This window comes from Heterodontus francisci, chromosome 33 (genome assembly GCF_036365525.1).
Source record: "Heterodontus francisci isolate sHetFra1 chromosome 33, sHetFra1.hap1, whole genome shotgun sequence".
NCBI lineage: Eukaryota > Metazoa > Chordata > Chondrichthyes > Heterodontiformes > Heterodontidae > Heterodontus > Heterodontus francisci.
In genome coordinates this window covers 38,669,413-38,691,488 of record NC_090403.1, presented here as the reverse complement: position 1 = coordinate 38,691,488, position 22,076 = coordinate 38,669,413, and the positions used below count along the sequence as shown (strand labels likewise).

The 22,076-nt window shown below is 40.2% G+C and overlaps 2 protein-coding genes across 5 annotated transcripts in view; one reads left to right on the top strand and one right to left on the bottom strand.

The window, feature by feature from the left end:
* nags (N-acetylglutamate synthase) overlaps positions 1-22,076 on the top strand; it is a 51,453-nt gene that overhangs the window by 8,880 nt on the left and 20,497 nt on the right. For 2 of the 3 annotated variants that reach the window (XR_010969071.1, XM_068013325.1), the window contains exons 4-5: positions 255-344; positions 4,957-5,137. Coding sequence is in view for 2 of the 3 variants with exons in the window: in XM_068013325.1 (XP_067869426.1) it covers positions 255-344; positions 4,957-5,137 (271 nt within the window). In the remaining variant the exon portion in view is untranslated. The remainder of the gene's footprint in view (positions 1-254; positions 345-4,956; positions 5,138-22,076) is intronic. The other variant, XM_068013326.1, reaches the window with a different exon arrangement.
* Positions 343-22,076, bottom strand: part of tmem101 (transmembrane protein 101) — a 71,912-nt gene continuing 50,178 nt past the window's right edge. Inside the window, exon 5 of one of the 2 annotated variants that reach the window (XM_068013328.1) lies at positions 343-432. In XM_068013328.1, the coding sequence (XP_067869429.1) occupies positions 359-432 (74 nt within the window). In that variant the 3' untranslated portion in view covers positions 343-358. Of the gene's footprint in view, positions 433-3,942; positions 3,975-22,076 lie in introns of those variants that run through there. The other variant, XM_068013330.1, reaches the window with a different exon arrangement.

The window sequence follows — 22,076 nt, the reverse complement described above, 5'->3', positions numbered from 1 at the left end:
ACAAAAATTCACCAAAAGCATAAATTTAATCATTTATTTCCTGGTTTTAGTGTGATCAGTATCTTATTTCATTCCGCATCCAGCTCATCATGTGCCACTCAGAGTAAGTCCGGGTCACTAACCAGGAGAATGGCAATTGCCATCCCTTCCAGCATCATTTGTAAAAGGTGCCTCACCTGGCATTGCCAGTTTCAGAGACTCTTCTGCAGCTGGTCTGCATTAGACAAGAAGACCTCATTGTAATTGTTTTTCAGTTTCGTCGTTGTCAAAGCGCTGCTTCAAGTGCCAATGGGCGTTTTCAGCGTCGAATCTCTCTTGGTACCAGCTGTGTGGAGAGCCTTCAGGTAGGTTGGTGGAGTCAATTTTGGCACTGGCCCATTAAGAAGATGGTTGGACATGTACCCCACTTCTTCCCTGGTGAACGTGCCTCTACTGTCAACAATAGAGATAGGCAGAAGTGAACTTTCCCGTTTCTGGAAGACCGAGTCCAATTATTTTTACATGTGCTCTGGTTTTGAGCCCTCCTCAGCAATCAGCCATTCCCAAACATTTTTTTGATCAGGCCAATGTTTTGACAACACAGATCCCTCAAGTCTTTTACGTTTTTACTTATTTTTGTATTTTTTTCCCAAATCCACGAGATCCGCAGAGGCAGTACATTGGAGCATCAAATCTCAGTTGTACATAAGGTGAGGCACCAAATCAAAGTCAGAATGGTCTCCCTGCCAAGATTGAGGGAAAATTCGAAGGAAAGCAGTCAAAACGATTTGGAGATGTCTGACTAGATTGCCTGCTTTCTTTCCCACATTTGCATGGAAAGAAAATTTACCCTCGTACTAAACAAATTAAATCCACACATCAAAATCAGTTCAATTCAATGATTTTAAAATACTTTAATGGTGTTGGAATTGGAGCATAAATTGATTATATAGAATGGAAGATGATTGACAACAAGTACCAAAGCAGCTGTTTATTTGCTTATTTACTAATTTTAATTTATTATTTTCCCTTTTTATCCTCTTATCTGCCTGAACCCTGCACTCTACCCTGCTGGGAAGAGCCTCTCTCAGGATTATAAGCAGTTGCTAGATGGTGCATGAGAGCAGCCTCAGGAAAGTATTTCTGATTTTCCCTTTCCTCGTCTGGGGACATGCCTGAGCTTTGTTCACCAACAGCAACAATTTGAGATCAGGAACTTGCTGTGTGAGGACCTCTGGCAGTTCTCTTGCTGTCCTAGATGAGATCTTGAAAAAAGGAGACCCTGAAAGGAGTCTTGATTTCAACACAATGAGGGTCTAAGGAGAGGGTAAAGCTTGTAACACTCCAGATGTGGAGCTCAGGGAACAATAGGGGAGTAATGGCATGAATGATTATGATAAAGAAAGAGCCAAAAAGTTTGAGGTGAACAAAGTGTCATTATTGCATCTCACAAAGGCAGTGGTTTAATCCAGAGTCTAGGTAACACCTTAAAGAATAAAGTTCCTGTTTTGTTATTCAAAACTCTGCTGTTTAATACTTAACTGCAACTAATAGTGTCTAAATTCCACTGTAATTTACTCAATCAGTTTCCTGTGTCTAGGAGTAACTTTAAGTGGCTTCGTTGAATTATTAGTCTTCCCCTCCAGAAAATAGGATGCGCTGTATTTATAAATACAGGGAAATTACTTTGTGAGCTAATTAAGAGACGAACTATCACATAATACAACTTTGTAGTGTTGTAGTTCATTCAAAAAGCACTATAAGATATTTTACTTCTCTGATTGATAGAGAAGAGGAGATGGGCATAATTGACATAAGAACCTGATGAGTGAAAGGATTTTCTTTTTGTTTTATCTCCCACGTTACTAAGGCAGAATTTGATTGCACTCAGTACTTACTGTGCAGTGAATCTGTGGTAATCATGCTTGGATTGTAATTCTCAAACTAACATTTCAATTACTTCAGAAGGATCGGAGATCAAGATCCAAATATTTGAACTAAACAACTATCGTAAAATCCAAGGCAATATATCTAAATCACGCTGATCACTGTTTAAAAGATGGACCAGGTATAGATGTCCCGTACAGACTAGTGCAGTGGTGGGTGTCATTTCATTGTTGCTCCAATGCGCTGCAATAAGGGGTGGGTTTTGGGGCGGTAATTCCCTACACTGAGCTCAATCAGCCGTGGTGTTGAAGAAAAGTTGATGAATGGAGCTGAGCATTTCCTGCATGAGGGAAGGAGAGAAAGTCACATAGAAAGTTGTCTTAAATAATTCTTTCACATCATCTCCTGCTTGGCATCAGCAGCCTGGCCACAGGTTACCTGCCTGCCCCCTCAGCAGGGTAGTGATGTATGGGGACTTAAAATAATACAGGGGTTGCAGCCCACTAATAAGTTTTAAAAGTTTCTCATAATGTCTTTTACCTATTTCAGACTATCTGCTACCCCTCTTTTTTTTTTAAAAACAGGTGGTCTCAGTGCATTCTTCCCCAACTGAATGAGTGCCATGACTCCCCCACCCCCTACCCAAGCTGCCAGGGTACGAGGCAGATAACAGTCACTTAGGTTTATTCACCTATTTTAAAAGAAAAAGTTGCTGCCACCTCAACATTACAAATAGATTTGTAACAAGCTACAACCTTTAATGTATTTGATCATTGATTTCTAACATTACATAATAGTTGGTTGAGTGTAACTATTCAGTTAGTTTTTTTAAAAAATGTAAGTAATCATTTACTAGAGGATACTGGATGGTAACCGAAAGGAACGGATGTTTGTTACACAAGTGAGTTTTGTGGGGCCTGGCTAAATTGAAATAAACCCGATGGCCAGGGTCTTCTACTTGTGATCTTGCCAGCCAGTGATTTCCCTCCATACATTTTAATAGACTGGAAATGTGTGGCTGAAACCCAGCCCATTGCTCTATTGCCAACAAGTACTCTTAACATGTACCTTTTAAATGGTCTCTTAAAGTCCTTTAGTTTTTTTGTGTGTTTATTTGTGTGGCTTCATTTTAGCATTCTTTTGCGTGGTTTAAGTTGATGGATGTATGATCTGCACCATGTGAGATACAAGCTGGTTACTGCTTATTGCGGTAGTCAGGTAGGACATATAGAATGTGACAGTTGTTTTTGTCGAGATCAAGCCCCTATTACAAGCAAATGGAGTGGATGTAATGGCTGTGCGCTTGGCTGAGGGAGCACTATGCATGTAATGTGCATGGTTGAGATCGCATTGTGGAAGTGTTGGATTTTTGAGCAGACAGAATGGAGTGTTTGTTATATAATGTAGAGTTCATTGCTCAATGATCTGCTGCCTTGTCATACAAAATACCAATAATGTGATATCTTTGACTTTGTAGTCACATATCAATCCACTTTATTACCATTTCACATACATCCTACCACTTGCACATTGGTCAACCAACTGTTGTGCACCATTATTAAAGTTTACTTTAAACTATATATTTTATGATATAAAGAAAAGAAAAATCAGTCGTGTAAGTTTATAGTACTAGCTTTTCCCCGTATATTCCCACAAATTAAAATGAGCATCTGATTCTGGAAAATTTTACCTAATGCATAAAAAAGACACTCCTTATACATATAAAATGTCTTGATAAACAGTGGTGACAATTGGACAGAAATAGTTGAACTTCTCATAAAAATACATTTACAAAAATTTGTAATGGGATGTACAATATGTAGGGAGCTTCACAATTCAATGTGGTCTGTAGAATCAAATTGGTACAGTGAAAACAGAAAAACATTGAAAGGTGTCATTGGACCATTCTGTGTGTAACTTTCAAAACTGTGGATTTCTCCATACCGCTTTGAAGTTTATTATGCAGTGGTTCACTAGGGCACAATCTATCCAATAAAAAGGGGCATAGAATACATCTCCAAAACAGGAATGTTCTATATTGACGTTTTCAATGGTGATTCTACTCGATCGAGAGTTCCTGCCTCGGATGATCTATACAAATCTTACACCTGTTGAGGAAGCATATCCTGTAAACTTCAAACTGACATATGAATTGTGAAGTCCACTATGAACCATTTTAAAGTTCCGAGGTTTCCGAGCGCCCCAGCAGAATGCCTGCAAAACTGTTCTTTTTAATGCATGCCTGTGAAACAAATACAGGACAAGCTATCTCCAAACTGTTTCCCTTTCAGGTAAACGTTGCATAAAGGAAACCTATCCCAATTTTGGGCTTTAGTATTGAGGTTTCAGTAGTTGCATACACTAAATATTTCAAAATGGTTTCTGCCCAACCAAATGATCTGTTTTGGACATTCCTGCTACTTGTTTGTTATGTTTCGAAAGGATAAGTTTCAAAAGTGCCCTTGGTTATTGCTGAATCCCATGAAACAATCATTTTCATATTTTAACTTTAATACTCAGTCCCTTTGCATCAACTTTACAGTTCCAAGTCTCTACAGTGAAGACAGGAAGAAACTATTTAGTATGCGAGGACATACCACACTAAACTTTCAATCTTAATGAATGAGATGTGCAAAAGCTGTGCTGCCTGTAAAATAGATCTTTCATTTTTCCCTCTCCTGAAATACCTCACCTACTGTCCAGTCTCTTTATGGTAGTATATAGTTATTCCTGAAAAAAAATCAAGAGGGATGATTCCAAAGATATTGTGCTCCTCGCGTTTTAAAATTTACCAAAGTGATTTGGTACATATGGCATTGTTTTTAATAAGGGGAAATATCAGGTTCCAAAGACTCAAATTGACAATCGCATTGTAAAGTATGGACATTTCACAGATAAAATAAAGGTACGCACTGCAGAATAACTTTCCCTGATTTGTTCAAAACATATTGAAGAATTCATTTGCTGTTCTCAAGCCAAGCTCTGCGTGAATTAAGACCTATGTATATACTATGTAATATTCATGTCTATGGTTCTCCATTATAGTAACTTCCAAGGTGGTTGATAAGGATGTTCTTTTGCATGGTACAGGTTGTGGGACAGGTCAATCTTCCATCTGATCTAGATCTTCTGTCAAATGCAAACTGGATTAGTCAGAAAGAGGAGCAGAAAGCAAAGGTGATAATGGATCTCCTTAACCACTTGCCATCAGAATCGTCTGCTGTCATCACTTCTGCCAACACCATACTCACAGAGCTTTTCAGTCACAGAGGTACCATTGTCATTTAAGATTCTTGCCGAATTCTAGACATTTATGGATAACAAATAGGGAATATTTAAAGCTAGTCAGTCATGGAATGACATACTATGAGTTTTTTTTAATGAATTGCATGCAATAATTAGATTCTACTTTTGTATAAACCCCAGTATTTATTGCATATTGTGAAATTACCTATAATTGCTTAGAATTGACAGCACAAAAATAGGCCACTCAGTCTTACTAGTCTATGCCAGTGTTCATACTCCACACAAGCTTCCTCTTTCTCTAATTACCTCTGCTCAAATGATGTCTGCTTAAAATGCTTATTTGAATAGCAGACATAATAACAGCAATAACTGACAACTGCACCAGGGCAAGGAATCATCTGAATGGTGGGTTCATTGTCAATGAAATATACCAAAGCTCACTGTGCAGGAAGCTACCAATTTAGAAAAGGAGAAAACATGAGATAAATCAATGAGTAGTTGTTAAATTACACCATGTTTGGTATAAAAGCTTGTATGTTGTAGAAGGAAACAAATTTGAGGGGAGTAAGTAGATTCAGCCTTCATGTCCTATGGAGGTAAGTTAAAACTAGTGTCATGATTTCAACATAGTGAGATACACAGAGGAGGACAGCATATTTGAAGCTTAGAAGAAACATTAGAGAAAAGTTCAGAGAATCAATGACCAGGGTATTGTTGATAGAGATAGGTTGGGTTGCAATAGCGGGGAGAGTATGTGATTGGAAGGTCCAAGTTTAGAAGGATATCCTATGATATCACAAACTGTTTTGTGTATCTTTTCCTGGTGCACAACAAAAGTGCTTTCAGAGCCTACACAGATTGGGAAGCAGTTTTCAAGTCTTGTATGGTCTTATTCACTGTAGAGATTGATCACTGCTGTGCTCACTGAACTACATAGGCTCCTGGTCCAGCAAAGTCTCATTTCTCAAATTCCCATCCTTATGTTCAAATCCATCCATGGCCTCGCCCCCTCCCTATTTCTGTAACTGTCTCCAGCCCTACAACCCTCCAAGATTTCCTCCAATTCTGGCCTCTTGTACATCCCCAATTTCTGTTGCCCCCACCATTGGTGGCCTTGCTCTCAGCTTTCTAGATCCTAAACTCTGGAATTCCCTCCCTAAAATGCTACACCTCTCCTTTTTAGGATCGCAGCTTAAAACCTAGCTCTTTGACCAAGCTTTTGACCACCTGTCCTAGTATGTCCTTAAGTGGGCTGTGAAGCACCTTGGGACCTTTTACTACATTAAAGGCTCTATATAAATGCAAGTTGCTGTTGTTGAAGGGGGAAAGAAGTGTTTGGCACAAAAGAGCAACCAAGGATTCTTGGAGGCAGCTTTAACAATGGAATGACATGCAAGATCAGGGCGGCGCAGTGGTTAGCACCGCAGCCTCACAGCTCCAGTGACCCGGGTTCAATTCTGGGTACTGCCTGTGTGGAGTTTGCAAGTTCTCCCTGTGTCTGCGTGGGTTTCCTCCGGGTGCTCCGGTTTCCTCCCACATGCCAAAGACTTGCAGGTTGATAGGTAAATTGGCCATTAGCAATTGCCCCTAGTATAGGTAGGTGGTAGGGAAATATAGGGACAGGTGGGGATGTGGTAGGGATATGGAATTAGTGTAGGATTAGTATAAATGGGTGGTTGATGGTCGGCACAGACTCGGTGGGCCGAAGGGCCTGTTTCAGTGCTGTATCTCTAAACTAAACAGATCAGTTTGATATAGAATGGCCAAACATAGATGAAGAAATAAAAGTGGCATCATCAAAGGAAATGAGTGAAAACTGTTGGTTGAACTTCTGAGCAGCACAAAGAAATTGTGACTTTTGATGAATTGTGAGAGCGATGAAAGAGTTGTTTCTATCAAAACATAGATGAGATCAACATGTAGTGAATCAGTCACTGCATTTTGAAAAGACACAAGGTTGTGTGCACTGAAGATGTTCAATATGAAAGAGTGTTGATGAATCACGATGGAATTATCAGTTTTTTTAACAAAAGTGGATAGGATTAGATAATGGAGGAAATCATTGACATGGAAAAGAACAGTGGGAAGAGTGGATGACATTGTTATAGAAAGAGAAAAGAGTGGGAGAGAGCAATACTTTTATTTATGGAATATATAAGAGTGTGTAAATGTAAAGGCTAATGGAATGTTGACATTTATCTCAGAGGATGGAATACGACAGTGAGGAAGTGATGCTTCAGCTGTACAGTGCCTTGGTCAGACCCATATGGAGTAGTGTTCAGTTTTGGGCACCACACCTCAAAAAGGACGAGAGGGGTACAGCGCAGTTCACCAGAATGATACCAGGATTTAAAGGGTTGAATTGAGGTCAGATTGCATAAACTTGGTTTGTATTTCATTGATCTGTTAAAGATCTTTAAAATGCTAAAAAGATTTAATAGGGTAGATTCAAAGAAATTATTTAATCTTGTGGAAGAATCCAGAACCGGGGTTTAACCTTAAAAATAAATCTCGGCCATGTTAAAGTGAAATCAGGAAGCATTTTTTTTTCCACACAAAGGGTAGTAGAGATCTGGAAAACGCTACCCAGAAGACTGTGGATGCTGGGTCAATTAAAATTTGGAAGACTGAGTTCAATAGATTTACATAGGGTACGGGTATAAAAGGATATGGAGCAAGGTGGGTATATTGAGTTGAGGTACAAATCAGCCATGATCTAATTGAATGGTGGAACAGACTTGAGCGGCTTGTTATGACCAGGTGAGAAAGGTGTCTAGGGGTCCCTCTCAGCCTTCGCCTGGTCTTACTGTAACGGGGTTTTATTTTTAAACACACTGTGTTTTGAGCTCCCCCTTGGTGAATCCTTGTTCACCACTTCTCAATTAGAAGGCGAAGCAACCAACATAAACAGGTTTTCTTAGGTTTAAAGAAGAAAAGTTGAAATTTATTAAACTTGAACTTAAACTTAATTCAGTTGATGACTACGAATATGCAACGCAACCATGCTAGCATGCATACGCGATAAACACACACGCAGATAGAGACAGAAAAAGTAGAAGGAATAAAGGGTTTGAGGCAATATCTGGTAGTTACAGTCCTTTAAGTTCAGTGTGGAGTCTTTGGTTGCCGGTAAGTCTTGCAATTCGTTGGGGCCCAGTTCACGCTTCAACTTGTTCTGATGGAGGAGTCTTTTCTCTCTAGGTTTACATGTCTTCCGTGGGTCCGGTGGCTTGGGGAGAAAGCGAGAGAGAGACACCCAGGAAAGAGAGGCTTTCTAGTTCCGGGTTCCAGTTCAAACAGCCTTCTCATTCTTTCTCTGTGGCACAATTCAAAAAACCCCAGGTTGCCCAGCAGGTTAGTCAAGTGACTAGCTCCTTATTTGGAACAGTTTTGGATTGTACCTTAGCAGTCTCTGGAATGCGCTTCCTTACACCTTCACTGTTTGGTGATCAAAATCAATTTGGGTTAATTGGAGCAAGGAATCGTCCCTTGTCTCCACAAGCAGCGTCTCTTAGTATGCAAATATCCTTCCAGCTCAGTGTCTGGTGATCTTCAAACAAGTCATTTCTTCACTCCAGCAACCGTTTAAAATCAATGTTTGTATGACAAAATTAATATGCCTCATTTTTGGCAGGTGGGGGTCTGCATGACAGGCTGAAGAGCCTAGTCCAATCCCTGTGAGCTATCAGCCACAACATAAGTATATGTAGCACAGACAGTTCATATTAAGAGGAAACCACATAGCTATGTATATAACTTTTGATAGAAAATGTATGATGGTAACTTCCTCAGCAGTGTACAGGGAAGATCTGGTAAAAAGCTTTGGACATTTCTAAGATGATAACAAAAATGCGCATGAACAGAGTTTCAGAACAGAGGCACAACTTGAAGAACTGAGGGATATCATAAAGAAGAGGAGCTTTGTTGGATTACAGAATTTGGAAGACCCAACGGACATTGAGCAACAGAATGAGGTTCTTTGCCAAGATCCTCAGGAACGGACTTGAAATGAGAGAAAGACCATTTTTTCTTTAGAGTGCTTGCAACTGAAATATCAGAACTGATGGAAGGTGGTAAAACAAGTTACAGAATTTAGGGAGACAGCTTTGGCAAAGGGCCAAAAGGAGAGACTTCAGAGGAGCAGAAAGACAGCAACTGATACTTCAGTAAAGCTACATTTATCAACTCCAATCGTGGACTCATGACATTATGAGCAGAGATGAGGCTGGATTCAAGGTATTTCAGGCAGATTAAGGTGCCATGTGAAATAGACAGGATGTTAGGATATTAATCATCACAGCAGTTAAACATCATTGGATGTTGCTCAATCCTAAATAATTGATACTAAAGGGGAATTTCACAAATTCACGCTCTTACGGTGAAGCTCAACACTGTGAGCAAGAATTCAGAAAATTGTTAAATAATACAAATATTGTTAATAGTACAGAACAACTCACATCTCCAAGTATCCCACACCTTGCTGGGTTTTAGGAGGGACTAGTTGTTGCAATTTTTCTGGTACATTTGTTAGCACCTTTTAGTTCTGCGAGCCTTCACCAGCTCCACTTTACGTTTGTTTGAAAAGCCATTTTTGTTGACCAGTCATTTAAATTTTTTGGTTCTTTCATGGCATGTGAGCATCGCTGTCTTGGTGCAGATCCCTGATTGCCCTCGAGAAGGTGGTGGTGGTGAGCAGTCTTCTTGAACCATTGCAGTCCATCTGGTGTAATTACACCCACAGTGCTATTAGGAAGGGAGCTCCAGGTTTTTGACCCAGCCAACTGGAGGAATGGTGATATGGGCCTAAATCAGGATGATGTGGACTTGGAGGGGAACTTGCAGGTGGTCATGTTCCCATACGTCTATTGCCCTTGTACTTGCAGGTGATCATTGGTTTTGGTTTGGAAGATGATATTGCAGGAGGCTTGGTGAGTTGCTGCAGTGCATCTTGTATATGGTACACAGTGCTGCCTTTGTGGGCTGGTGGTGGAGGGAGTGAATGTTGAAGGTGATGGATAGGGTGCCAATCAAGAGGGGTTCTTTGTCCTGAATGGTGTCAAGCTTCCCAAATGACGGTGGAGCTGCACTCATTCAGGCAAGTGGAGAGTATTCCATCACACTCCTGACTTGTCCATTGTAGATGTGTACAAGCTTTGGGGAATCATGAGTTGCGTTACTCGCTGCAGAACACCCAGCATCTGACCTGCCCATGTAGCCACAGTATTTATATGGCTGGTCCAGTTCAGTTTCTGATCAATAGTAACCCCCAGGATGTTGATGGTGGGGGATTCAGCAATGGTAATGCCATTGAATATCAAGGGGAGATGGTTAGATTCTCTCTTGTTGGAGATGGTCATTGCCTGCCACTTGTGAGGTGTGAATGTTACTTGCCACTTATCAGCCCAAGCCAGACTGTTGTCCAGGTCTTGCTGCATGTGGACATTGACTGCTTCGGAACCGAAGGAATCGTGAATGGTTTTGAAAACTATGCAATCATTAGTGAACGTCCCCATTTCTGACCTTATGGTGGAGTGAAGGTCATTGAATAAGCAACTGAAGATGGTTGAGTCTTGGGACACTACACTGAGGAACTCCTGCAGCGATATCCTGAGGCTTAGATGTTTGGCCTACAACAACCACAACCATCTTCCTTTGTGCTATGTATGACTCCAACCAGCGGAGTATTTTCCCTAATTCCCGTTGACTTCAGTTTTGCTAGGGCTCCTTGATGCCACACTCGGTCAAGAGCAGTCACTCTCACCTCACCTCTTGAATTCTGTGCTTTTGTCCATGCTTGGACCAAGGCTGTAATGAGGTCTGGAACCAAGTAGCCCTAGTATAACCCAAACTGAGCATCAGTGAGAAGGTTCATGCTGTGTAAGTGCCACTTGAAGGAAGATGTCATCAACAATGCTATCACTTTGCTAATTGAGAGTAAACTGATGGGGTGGTAATTGGTTGGATTTGATTTGTCCTGCTTTTTGTGGACAGGACATGCTAGTGTTGTAGCTGTACTGGAACAGCTTGGCTAGGGCATAGCTAGTTTCAGAGCACGTCTTCAACACTACTGCCGGGTTGTTGTCAGGGACCATAGCCCGTTACTATATCCAGTGCCTTAAGCCACTTCTTGATGTCATATGGAGTGAATTGAATTGGCTGATCACTGGCATCTGTGATGCTGGGGACCTCAGGCAGAAGCCGAGATGGATCATCTACTCAGCACTTCTGGCTGAAGATGGTTGCAAATGCTTCAGCCTTGTCTTTTGCACTGACATGATAGGCTCCCTTATCATTAGGATGGGGATATTTGTGGTGCCTCCTAAGGGCCTGCTACCCGACCCGACAACATGTGTCGGTTTCGGGTGGGTCGGGTTGCACTTCCAGGCCTGGCATTCGGGCTGGGTCGGGTTTCCTTTGCAGACCTTTAGTGCCTCCTCCTCCAGTTAGTTGTTTAATTGTTCACCACCGTGCATGATTACTAAACCATTTTAGGTAGCCTGCCAAGTTAAGTTTCTGTCACATGTAGGGTTTGGCTATGAGGTAACTGCCTCTGGTGCTGCCCTTCCAAGCTTGGAATTGAGTGTTCCATCTCCTCCAGCACATCCAACTCCCCTTTTGTTTGGAAACTTTGTATTCCAGATTCATAAGGCTATTTTCTAAACCATTTTCAGATGATTGTAGATGGAAAATTTCCACATTTGTCTATATTGAGGGAATGGGTAAATTTTTTTTAAAAGTATATTGATTGTTACAAGATTGCTTCTATTTCTTTTGTGGAAAATGTGTTAAGGACTTATAGTTGAATTCTGGACATTGATTCATCTTGAAAGAAGTAAGGTTCCTAGATTTGGCTAGTAAACAAGTCTTACTGGAAGGCAGCTGTCTGTGGATAATCACCCAGCAGGGGTTGTTTTTGACTTGAGGAGATGTTTACGAAGAGGTGACAGGTCAAGTGTTATAGAGGTCAGGAAGCTTGACTTCTGAACTGTTTTAGTTTCAGTTTGAACTGTTGCAACAGACAATGGGTTTTGTCTGTCAGAAGATGACCCAGCTCACTTATCTCTGTCTAGAAAAATAAATCCTGCATACAGTGTGTCAGTTTCCCATTTCCTCCTGTATTTGAAGAAACCTTCCATGTTTGAAGAAACATGGCATATCGAATGTATGGGAACTGAAACCTTGATGCTTCCTTTCTGCTGTAAGACCTATCTGAAGCCTCTGTAGCCGCATCTCTTGGAAAGCCTACCCAAACTGATCATCAGCATCGCCTGGAAAGAACTGTTCTAGGAAGATCCCATTGAAAGCCGTCTATATGTATTTGGGATGCCACACCAAAACAAAAGGAGATCTTTCCATACCTCCCTTTCATCCCAAGTGTTTTTTTTTCTTCTTTTTTCTCTGTAACTGCTATAAACAAAAAGCTCTTTTATTTTCCTGGTTCACGTGTGGTGTGTGTATGTGCGTGCGTGTGTGTAAGGGGTTTTAATATTTCAATTTGTGTGTGTGTATGTTTTACATCATTGTTGGTTAAGATTTGGTTTATAATAAATAGATAATTTTGTTGTTTATTAAAGAAACCTGGTTGGTGTATTTTATTCTGGGAAAAATAGAGTATATGATTAACCGTATAGGTAAGTGGGAAAATTTAAAGATATGTTGTGACCTGTGGAGAAGTGGGACTAGAATAAACAGTGCACTCCTCTTGCCTCGGTCACAAAATATAATTGGGGGCTCTGTGCAGGATAAACCCAGTGTCTATGACATTCAATTGTAAAGTGGGGTAATAATAATTAAAAAAGGAAAAATAAATGAACCAGGTTTCTTGTGTAATAGAGTAAAATCTACACGACTGCAATGTGTTTAATAGTTGCTGCGATTCATTAGAGGAAGGAGGATGTATCCCTAAGTGATTTCAAGTACTTAACCAAATTGAAGCTAATAGCATTAGCAGTGAAATTGGGGTTAGAGGTAAAACCAGGAGCTAAGAAAGCAGCCATAATTGAAGCAATAGCACATTTGGAATTGGAAGAAGAGGAAAGCAAATGACAGGGTACTGCAGTTGAATTAGCTAAAATTCAGTTACAGATGAGGCAGCTTGAACGTGACAAGGAAAAAGAAAAAGAAATAGAAATGGAAAAATCTAAACTTAAACAGGAAGAATAAATAAAAAGAAAAAAAAAACTTGAATTTGAAAAAAGAATTGACAAAGAGTAAAGACTGGAAATAGAATTGCAGAGAGAAAATGAAAGAGAATGAAAGGAACGCAAAGTTAAAAAGCTGGAACTAAGATAACAGGGTGGTCTTGACTCCAAGAAAATTCTGGCGACAAAGGATCTGACTCTAGCCCAGGACCCAGCGGAAAGCTGTTTAAATTTGTACAAGCCCTCCCTAGGTATGAGGAAAGCGAAGTAGAGGCATTTTTCATTTCTTTTGAAAAGATAGCCAAACAGATGAAGTGGCCAAAGGAAAGCTGGACACTGATTATGCAAAGCAGGTTGATGGACAGAGCTCATGAAGTTTGTCATGCTTTATGAGGAGGCCTCGGCAGATTACGAGGTGGCAAAAAACGCTATTCTCGCTGCATATGAGTTAGTCACTAAAGCTTACTGACAGAAATTTTGGAACCTCTAGAGATTGTCTGGGCAGACTTATATAGAATTTGAGAGGGTAAATCAAATTAATTTTGATCATTGAATGCGGGCACTAAAGATGGAAGCCACGTAGGAGAACCTTAGGGAACTAATTCTCCTGGAAGAATTTAAAAAATCATTCCTCCATTAATAAGAACCCATGTAGAGAACCTGAAGGTTTCAATGGCCAGACAGGCAACGGAAATTGATGATTATGAGCTTGTGTATTAGCCTTTGTCTGTCACTCCCACAAACCCAAGCAGGTTAGAAAGTGGGAGGGTGAAAGGAAGGCAAGTAGCTGGAGACAAGAAGGACAGCAGTGAACACCTAGGATCTCCTCCTCAGGCCAGAAAGGAAAATGCTGAGGGTGGAAGTGAGGCCCACAAGCCTAAGTGTTATCATTGTCACAAGGTGGGACATCTTTGTGCAGAATGCTGGAAGTTGCAAGGTAAACCCATGGGACTTATTGGGGTGCACAAAGCCAATGCAGAGAAGGGGCCCCTGACTGAGAGTACAGCAGATCAGGCTGTAGCTCTGACGGCAGCTGTAAGGACAAATACAAAATCAACATGAGTGCAGGGGTTGTGAATAAGATGCCTGAGAGTTGTAGGGAATTCTTGTTGAAAGGAAAAGTAACTCCTAATCCCAAGCGAGGCTTGCAAACCTATAATTAAACTTAGGGATATAGGAACCACCCAAACTCTTTTGCTGGGGAAAGGCTAATGTTTCCACCAGAGAGCACACTGAATGCTAAAGTTTTAGTAAATGGTATTGGCCAGTACAGTGGCACAGTGGTTAGCACCGCAGCCTCACAGCTCCGGCGACCCAGGTTCAGTTCTGGGTACTGCCTGTGTGGAGTTTGCAAGTTCTCCCTGTGACCGCGTGGGTTTCTGCCGGGTGCTCCGGTTTCCTCCCACAGCCAAAGACTTGCAGGTTGATAGGTAAATTGGCCATTGTAAATTGCTCCTAGTGTAGGTCGGTGATAGGAGAATGGTGGGGATGTGGTAAGGAATATGGGATTAATGTAGGATTAGTGTAAATGGGTGGTTGTTGGTCAGCACAGACTTGGTGGGCCAAAGGGCCTGTTTCAGTGCTGTATCTCTCTATGTCAGTGTCAGGGAATATATACCTGTACCTTTATATCAGGTGCACCTAGAGTGTGACCTGATGTCTGGAACAGTAACTGTCCATAGTTTGCAGGTAGACGGAGTTGACCTACTCCTGGGAAATGATTTGGCCAGAGCGAAAGTTGTAGCTTCTCCAATCGTTATGGAAAAAACAAATGAAGTTAAAGAGGCAGAACAGTTACAGGAAAAGGTTCTGGGAATTCTTTCTTCATGTGTAGTAACCCGAGCAATGGCTAAACATGTTTCATTGTCAGAGGGAAAATTGGCATCACAGATAGCCAAATATCTGAAACTTTCTTTGGGGATTTGCATAATCCAAAGGAAATGTTTAATAAGTCTTCTGTGATCACGGATCAGCAAGCAATAAAGTGGCATAATCAGCTCTAACAGAAGCTGAGGCAAAAGAAATTCCAGAAGGCTGTTATATTAAAAATGGGATTCTTATGAGGAAGTGGAGACCTCCTCACAGACCTGCAGACAAAGAATGGATGGTAGTTCATCAAATAGTGGTACCGCCTAAGGATCGCCAGGAACAGTTAGCGCATGAAATTCCTATAGTGGGACATATGGGGATCTGGAAGACTAAATCACATACAAGTCAACATTTTTACTGGCCAGGTCTTTCCAAAGACGTGGTGCAGCTTTGTAAAACATGCCATACGTGCCAGATTGTGGGAAAACCACAACCTGCCATAAAACCAGCACCTCTCTTTCCCGTGCCAGTTATTGGTGAACCATTTAGTAGGGTGGTGGTAGACTGTGTAGGACCTTTACCAAAAACAAAAGCGGGACACCAATATATACTGACTATCATGGATATGGCTACTCGGTTCCCAGAGGCCATTCCCTTGAGAACAATTTCTGCTAAGGTAGTGGTAGAGAAGTTAACCCAGTTCCTCACTAGCTATGGATTACCGACTGAGATTCAGTCGGATCCAAGTTCTAATTTTATGTCTAAAACTTTTCAGGAAGTCATGGGTAATTTGGGAATAACACAGTTAAAGTTGTCAGCATACCACCCACAGACATAGGGAGCTTTAGAAAGGTACCATCAGACCCTCAAAACAATGATTAGGGCATTTTGTCATGAATATCCCCATGATTGGGAAAAGGGGCTAGAATTTCTTTTGTTTGCCTCTAGGGATTCACCTAATGGGTCTACCAGTTTTAGTCCTTTTGAATTAGTTTTCGGACATGAGATAAAAAAGGTCCTCTGAAACTAATTAAAGGAAGATTTTTAGAACAGAGGGATGAATCTTCTGTGCTAGATTATATATCCTTGTTCCGGGAAAGGCTCACGTGGGCTTGCAAAGTGGCTCAGGAATGCCTTAAAGCTTCTCAAACAACTATGAAAAAATGGGCTGACAAGCATGCTAAAACATGAACATTTCAACCAGGGGATGAAGTGTTAGTATTACTACTTTCACAAGGTGAACAGTTTAAAGCACAGTTCATGGTCCATATAAAGTGATCAAGCGAATTGGTACGGTAAATTATTTGATTGACACCCCAGATCTCCAGAAAAAGAATCAACTGTGTCATATCAATATGTTAAAACAATATTATCGCCGGGAGGAGGATAAGCAAGCACAGGTATGTCAGGTAGTAGGGACAGAGAAGAATGAAAGGGATAAGTGAGGATGAGGCAGAAGGAGGCCTAGACAATTCTCAAATTGAACTTCCTACTATCCAGTTAGCTAATACTGAATTGCTAAGGAGATTGGACAGTATGCTTTCATATTTAGATGCAAACCAATGAGAAGACCCAACAAGGCTACTCACAGCATTTATAGGAGGCTGTAGGGATAAGCCAGGATGTACAACCTTAGCCACACATTTTGAGAACGTAGGGGAATCCTTTTCTATAAAACAAAATCCTTACCACTTAAGTCCAGAGAAACAGGTCCAGGTAAAAGCAGAAATCCAATACATGCTGGAAAACCACGTAAGAGAACCCAGTCAAAGCAGCTGGACTTCACCAGTATTATTAGTGCCTAAACCAGATGGTTCAACCAGACAATCATAGACTACAGAAAAGTTAATGCAGTAACAAAGGCAGACTGCTACCCAATCCCTTGCTTAGAAGACTGTATTGACAGAATGAGCAGTGCCATATCTGTTACAAAGATAGATTTGTTAAATGGATACCAGCAAGTTCCTTTAACACCCTGAGCTGAAGAAAAAACAGCCTTTCTCACGCTGGATGTTTTTTTTTTAGTGCTGAGTGATGCCATACAGGTTATGGGGTGCCCCAGCCACTTTTCAGAGACTAGTGAACCAAGTGGTAGCCAGTGTTCCTAACTATGTGGTTTACCTTGATGATCTGCATACAGTAACATTGGAAGGAACACTTGGAACAACCGGGGAGGCTCTGGAAGGTTGCAGTCGGCTGATTTGGTGATAAACTTTGTGGAAAACTTTTAAAAACCAGAATGCCGGGCTATTGCGATAAAGTTTACTATTACAGCCGTATCACTTAAAGATTATCCACATTGTGGGCAAAAATAATATTATTGCAGATGCTTTATTGTGAATCTAACTTTGTTTGAAGTTATAGGAGTGCAAAGATGGTACAAAGCAAAACTAAATTAACTACAGGTAAAGAGTGAATGGGGATGAGTGTGAAAATGTGTTTTAAAATGTTTTCATCTTTTTTTACACTTTGTAATGAAACGCACTTTAAAGTGGCATTTCATTTCTCCAAGGGTGGCGGTGTTATGAGATTGCTTCTATTTCTTTTGTAAAATATGTGTTAAGGACTTATTGCTGAATTCTGGACATTGATTCATCTGGAATCTCGAAGAGAGATGCTGAACTTTGTGTTTTTTTTTAAAAAAAGTCAACAGAAGGTTCCTGGATTTGGCTAGTAAATAAGTCTTACTGAAAGGCACCTGTCTGTGGATAATCACAGGACAGGGATTGTTTTTGACTTGGGGAGATGTTTACAAAGATTTATAGGGGTCAAGATTTATAGAGGTCAGGAAGCTTGACTTCTGAACTGTTTTTGTTTCAGTTTGAACTGTTGCAACAGACAGTGGGATTTGTCTGCCAGTAGACGACCCAGCTCAGTTTTCTGTCTTGAAAAACAAATCCTGCATACAGTATGTTAGTTTCCCATTTCCTCCTGTATTTGAAGAAACCCTCCAAGTTTGAAGAAACCTTGCGTATTAAATGTGTGGGAACTGAAACCTTGTTGCTGCCTTTCTGCTGTAAGACCTATTTGAAGCATCTGTAGCTGCATCTCTTGGAAAGCCTACCCAAACTGATCTTCAACATCCGCCTAGAAAGAACTGTTCTAGGAAATCTCATTGACAGCTGTCTATATGCATTTGGGATGCCAAACTAAAACAAAGGACATCTTTCCATACCTTCTTTTCAGTCTAAGTGTTTTATGTTCTTCTGTTTTCTTTATAACAACTATAAACAAAAATTCCTTTTATTTTCCTGGTTCACCGGTGTGTATGTATGTGTGTATGTGAGGGGCAAAGATAAATAAGCGGCATTAATATTTCAATATGTCTGTATATGTTTTAATTCATTATTGTTTAAGACTTGGTTTATAATAAACTGATAATTTTGTTGTTTATTAAAGAAACCTGGCTGATCTGTTTTATTCTGGGGAAAAAAGAGAGAGTATATGGTTGACCATATCAGTAAGTGAGAAAATTTAAAGATACGTTGTGAATGTGGAGAAGTGGGACTAGAAGGGCAGAGAAAGTTAAATGAAATTTTAGCTCAAAAGCAACAGAAAATCCACCACAAATCCTTTCTATCACAGCCTGGAAGAGAAGCTCTCAAATTGTTTTATCCACGGGAAAAAATGTATTGAATTTGTGCTCAAAATGTTTAGTTTTAACTCAGCTTCACCAAGGAAACAGGTTGTGCAATGTATTTACATAAAGTAAATATGCACCCATGTAGCAATAATTGATGACTAAAAATGTCTCGGTGTAGAAACTCGTGAGTTGTCTTTCTGGTCGTACATGTTTTTCTATATTTTACCCTATTTGTTCCTTAGCACTTTGATCCACAAATGCTGATCTTCTCTTCCCCCCCCCCCCACCCCACCCCCAGAAAATATTGATGCAAAGCTCTTTGTGCTGAAGTGCTTTTATGGCAAATGACTATTGCCTCAAGCATATGGTACTCATCATGTTCTAAGTCCAAGACTGAAATTCTGTGTGACGTACTATCAGGATGTTCGCTAATGTCAACTGAGCAGCTTCTTTCCAGCTTAGAGAGCAGTGGCAGCTCTCCAGGCTGGTTCCCTGCACTCTGTATTCCTGATCTCTTATTTTTGAAAAAAGCATTTCATAATCTGTTTTGGAATTGTAATATTAACCAAAATGAACACTTGCGCAAACCCTGATGGGTACTTTCAACTAATCAGAGTGTTGAGGAACCTTACATGAGTTTTGTGTAAAATCAGCTTAATTTTTAAGCTTGTCCTACTCTCTGGTGTTTAGGGTTTGCCAGTGGCAATTCCTCTGGAATGCATCGAAGGATTTTTTTATTTAATCCATATCTCACATCAATAAAGACGACTACAGTGACTGGAGCCTTAAACATGACATCTTAGTTGATATGGCAGTATTCCTGTTTTCTCCAGATCACATGGAGGTACTTCAAGGCATCTTCAATCTGCCTTGGGATTTTGGGTTATGCTGCTGTACTGTTTTGTGGGTCCCAAATAGAGTAGTCTTGTTGTGTATTTTGTTATGACCAAGGCGGGAGGAGTGCACCGGTCTTTCCTAGTTCCACTTCTCCACAGGTCACAACATATGTTTAAATGTTTACCCAGTTACCAATATGGTCAATCGTATACTCTACCTTTTATCCCAGAATAAAATACACCAGCCAGGTTTGTTTAATAAACAAAATTATCAGATTATAAAACAAGACTTATCCAGTAATGAAGCAAAGCATCAACAAACAGATTGAAATATGAAAGTTTTGTTTTTAACCCCACACACAAACTGACACACACACCGAAAAAAAAATCTTTCTGCAGAGCTCTGTTACAAAAAAAAAGACAAAAAATATACTTTGGCCAAATACTTGCTAATTCTTTAAGAAAAAAGAGAAGTTATGGAAGAATGACAGTTGTCCCTTTTGGTGTGGCATCCGTGTAGACAGTGACAGGTCACTGGGATCTGTTCTGGAACAGTTCTTTTCAGGCGGCATCAAGGATTAATATGGCAGGCCTTCCAGAAGAATGCTGCTTCAGTTTCTCTATTTCTTATGTTCGATTCTCAGGGCTCCTCAAAGAGATGGAAGGATGAGCTGGTGGTGGCTGCTCTCTGGTAGGCTTATCTCCAATTGCTTTCAACAATAGTCCACACCATAACTGAACCAAAACAATATCTCAGAAGCGAAACCACAAACAGCCAGTCAGAACCTCCTAACCCTCATAAATCTTGACATGTCACTCCTCTGTAAACATTTTCCCCAAGTTACTAAGGTTTCTGTTGTTTATTGAGCTGAAAGCATATGATTTCCATAAAAGGTTGTTTTCAAACAAGACCTCTCAGTAACACTCGCAAAAAAAATGTCCATGGAGTCTTTCTAACAAAAACAAAGTCCAGCATCTATGAAATCTTCAACCTTCCAAAAACATGAATCAATTTCCACAATTTAAATATGAATCCTCAAAAAAATATTTCACAAAAAAAGGAAGCACTTTCATAACAATTTACAGCTATTTCTAAATCAGTGTGATGTGTTCTGCATGTAAATAGCAAGAGGGCAAAGGGAATCATCCTATGTGGACCAATGGCACATTTTTAGCAATTAAATATTCAAAAGTAATTGAGCACTGATCAAACCCTCTGCATTTCCACATTACAATTTCCTACAAGTGGTACAATGATAGATTAAATTATGCCAGTTTACCTGGCTAATAACCAGAAATTAAATATATGATCCCTTTGTTAAATGAGTTTGGCCTCATTCATCATGGCCCTTGGTCTCAATTAACCAGATAAGTCAGATAGTCTATCATGGCACCACAATGACAGAGAATGTATATTTTATAAAAAACTTAAAAGGGTAGCTGGACTGATGGTGATTTGCCACCAGAGAAGGAAAAAGGAAACACACCAACAATGGAGTTGTATCCCCAAAAGATACCCTGACAATTACTGAAGGAAGAATAAATCTTGCACTTAATGAGAAGAGATCAGATCCAAACAGTTGATATCTCAAATTCTGGTAAGTGTGTTTATAATACATACCCATTATTAGCTCACTTGTTATTGTCATTACACTTAGTGTTTCATATGTATTCCGAATGCATGTTGTGTTCTTGTATTTTATGTCTGTAAATTTATAATTGGTTTAGTGTTGATCTTTCAACAGTATTTAAATCATTATTCTGGAATTTGTATATTCTCAGATGAATCTTACTGATGCCTTCCTGTTGCACAGAAGCAATTTCATTTTGAATCCGTCTAAGAATCCAATAGCCAATTACCCAGAAGGCAGTTGGAGAAGTTGCCTCTAGGCAAGAACCTCCACATGGCCCCCTGTAAAACAGTACACATTATCGGGAGGGCCATGGTGGATAGCAATTAGACCATCAACTAGCCCACCTCATACCCAGGAACAACTTGGGAAAGGTAATGCAGCAAGAACACGAGATCTGAACATTATGTAACCATGGTGTAGGCTCTTTTACTACAATGACATTATCAGGTTGTGTTTCATTCCATAACAAGGTTAGGCATACGTAACTAAGCAAGTTTCTCTATAGGAGATCTATTCTCTACACTGGCTTGCAAGCAGCCACTCTTATTTATATGTTTACTTAGAATAGCCATATCGTCTTCTGTTCCACATGCACAACCAGATTTTGTTAATATTACAGTAGTTTAACATATTGTTTTTGTACTGTTTCTTAATATACTTCTCAACGAGCTCAGGAATCAGAAGTACAATATCAAAATCTGTGGAAGACTTCAAATTGGGGGTACAGTTTAGAAGACCAACAAAATACGTTAACAAACTTGTGGAAGGGGCATGTAAATGGCAAATGAATTTCAATAGAGATGAGTGTGAGGTGGTGCATTTTTGGTAGAAGGAATCAAGAGGCCACCTACAGTACTCCGACAATAGTCCGAATGGGGTAGAGGAGCAAAGGGATGAAGGATACAGATTCACAAATCATTAGGAGTAGCAATGCAGGTTAACAAAGCCATAAAATGCAAAC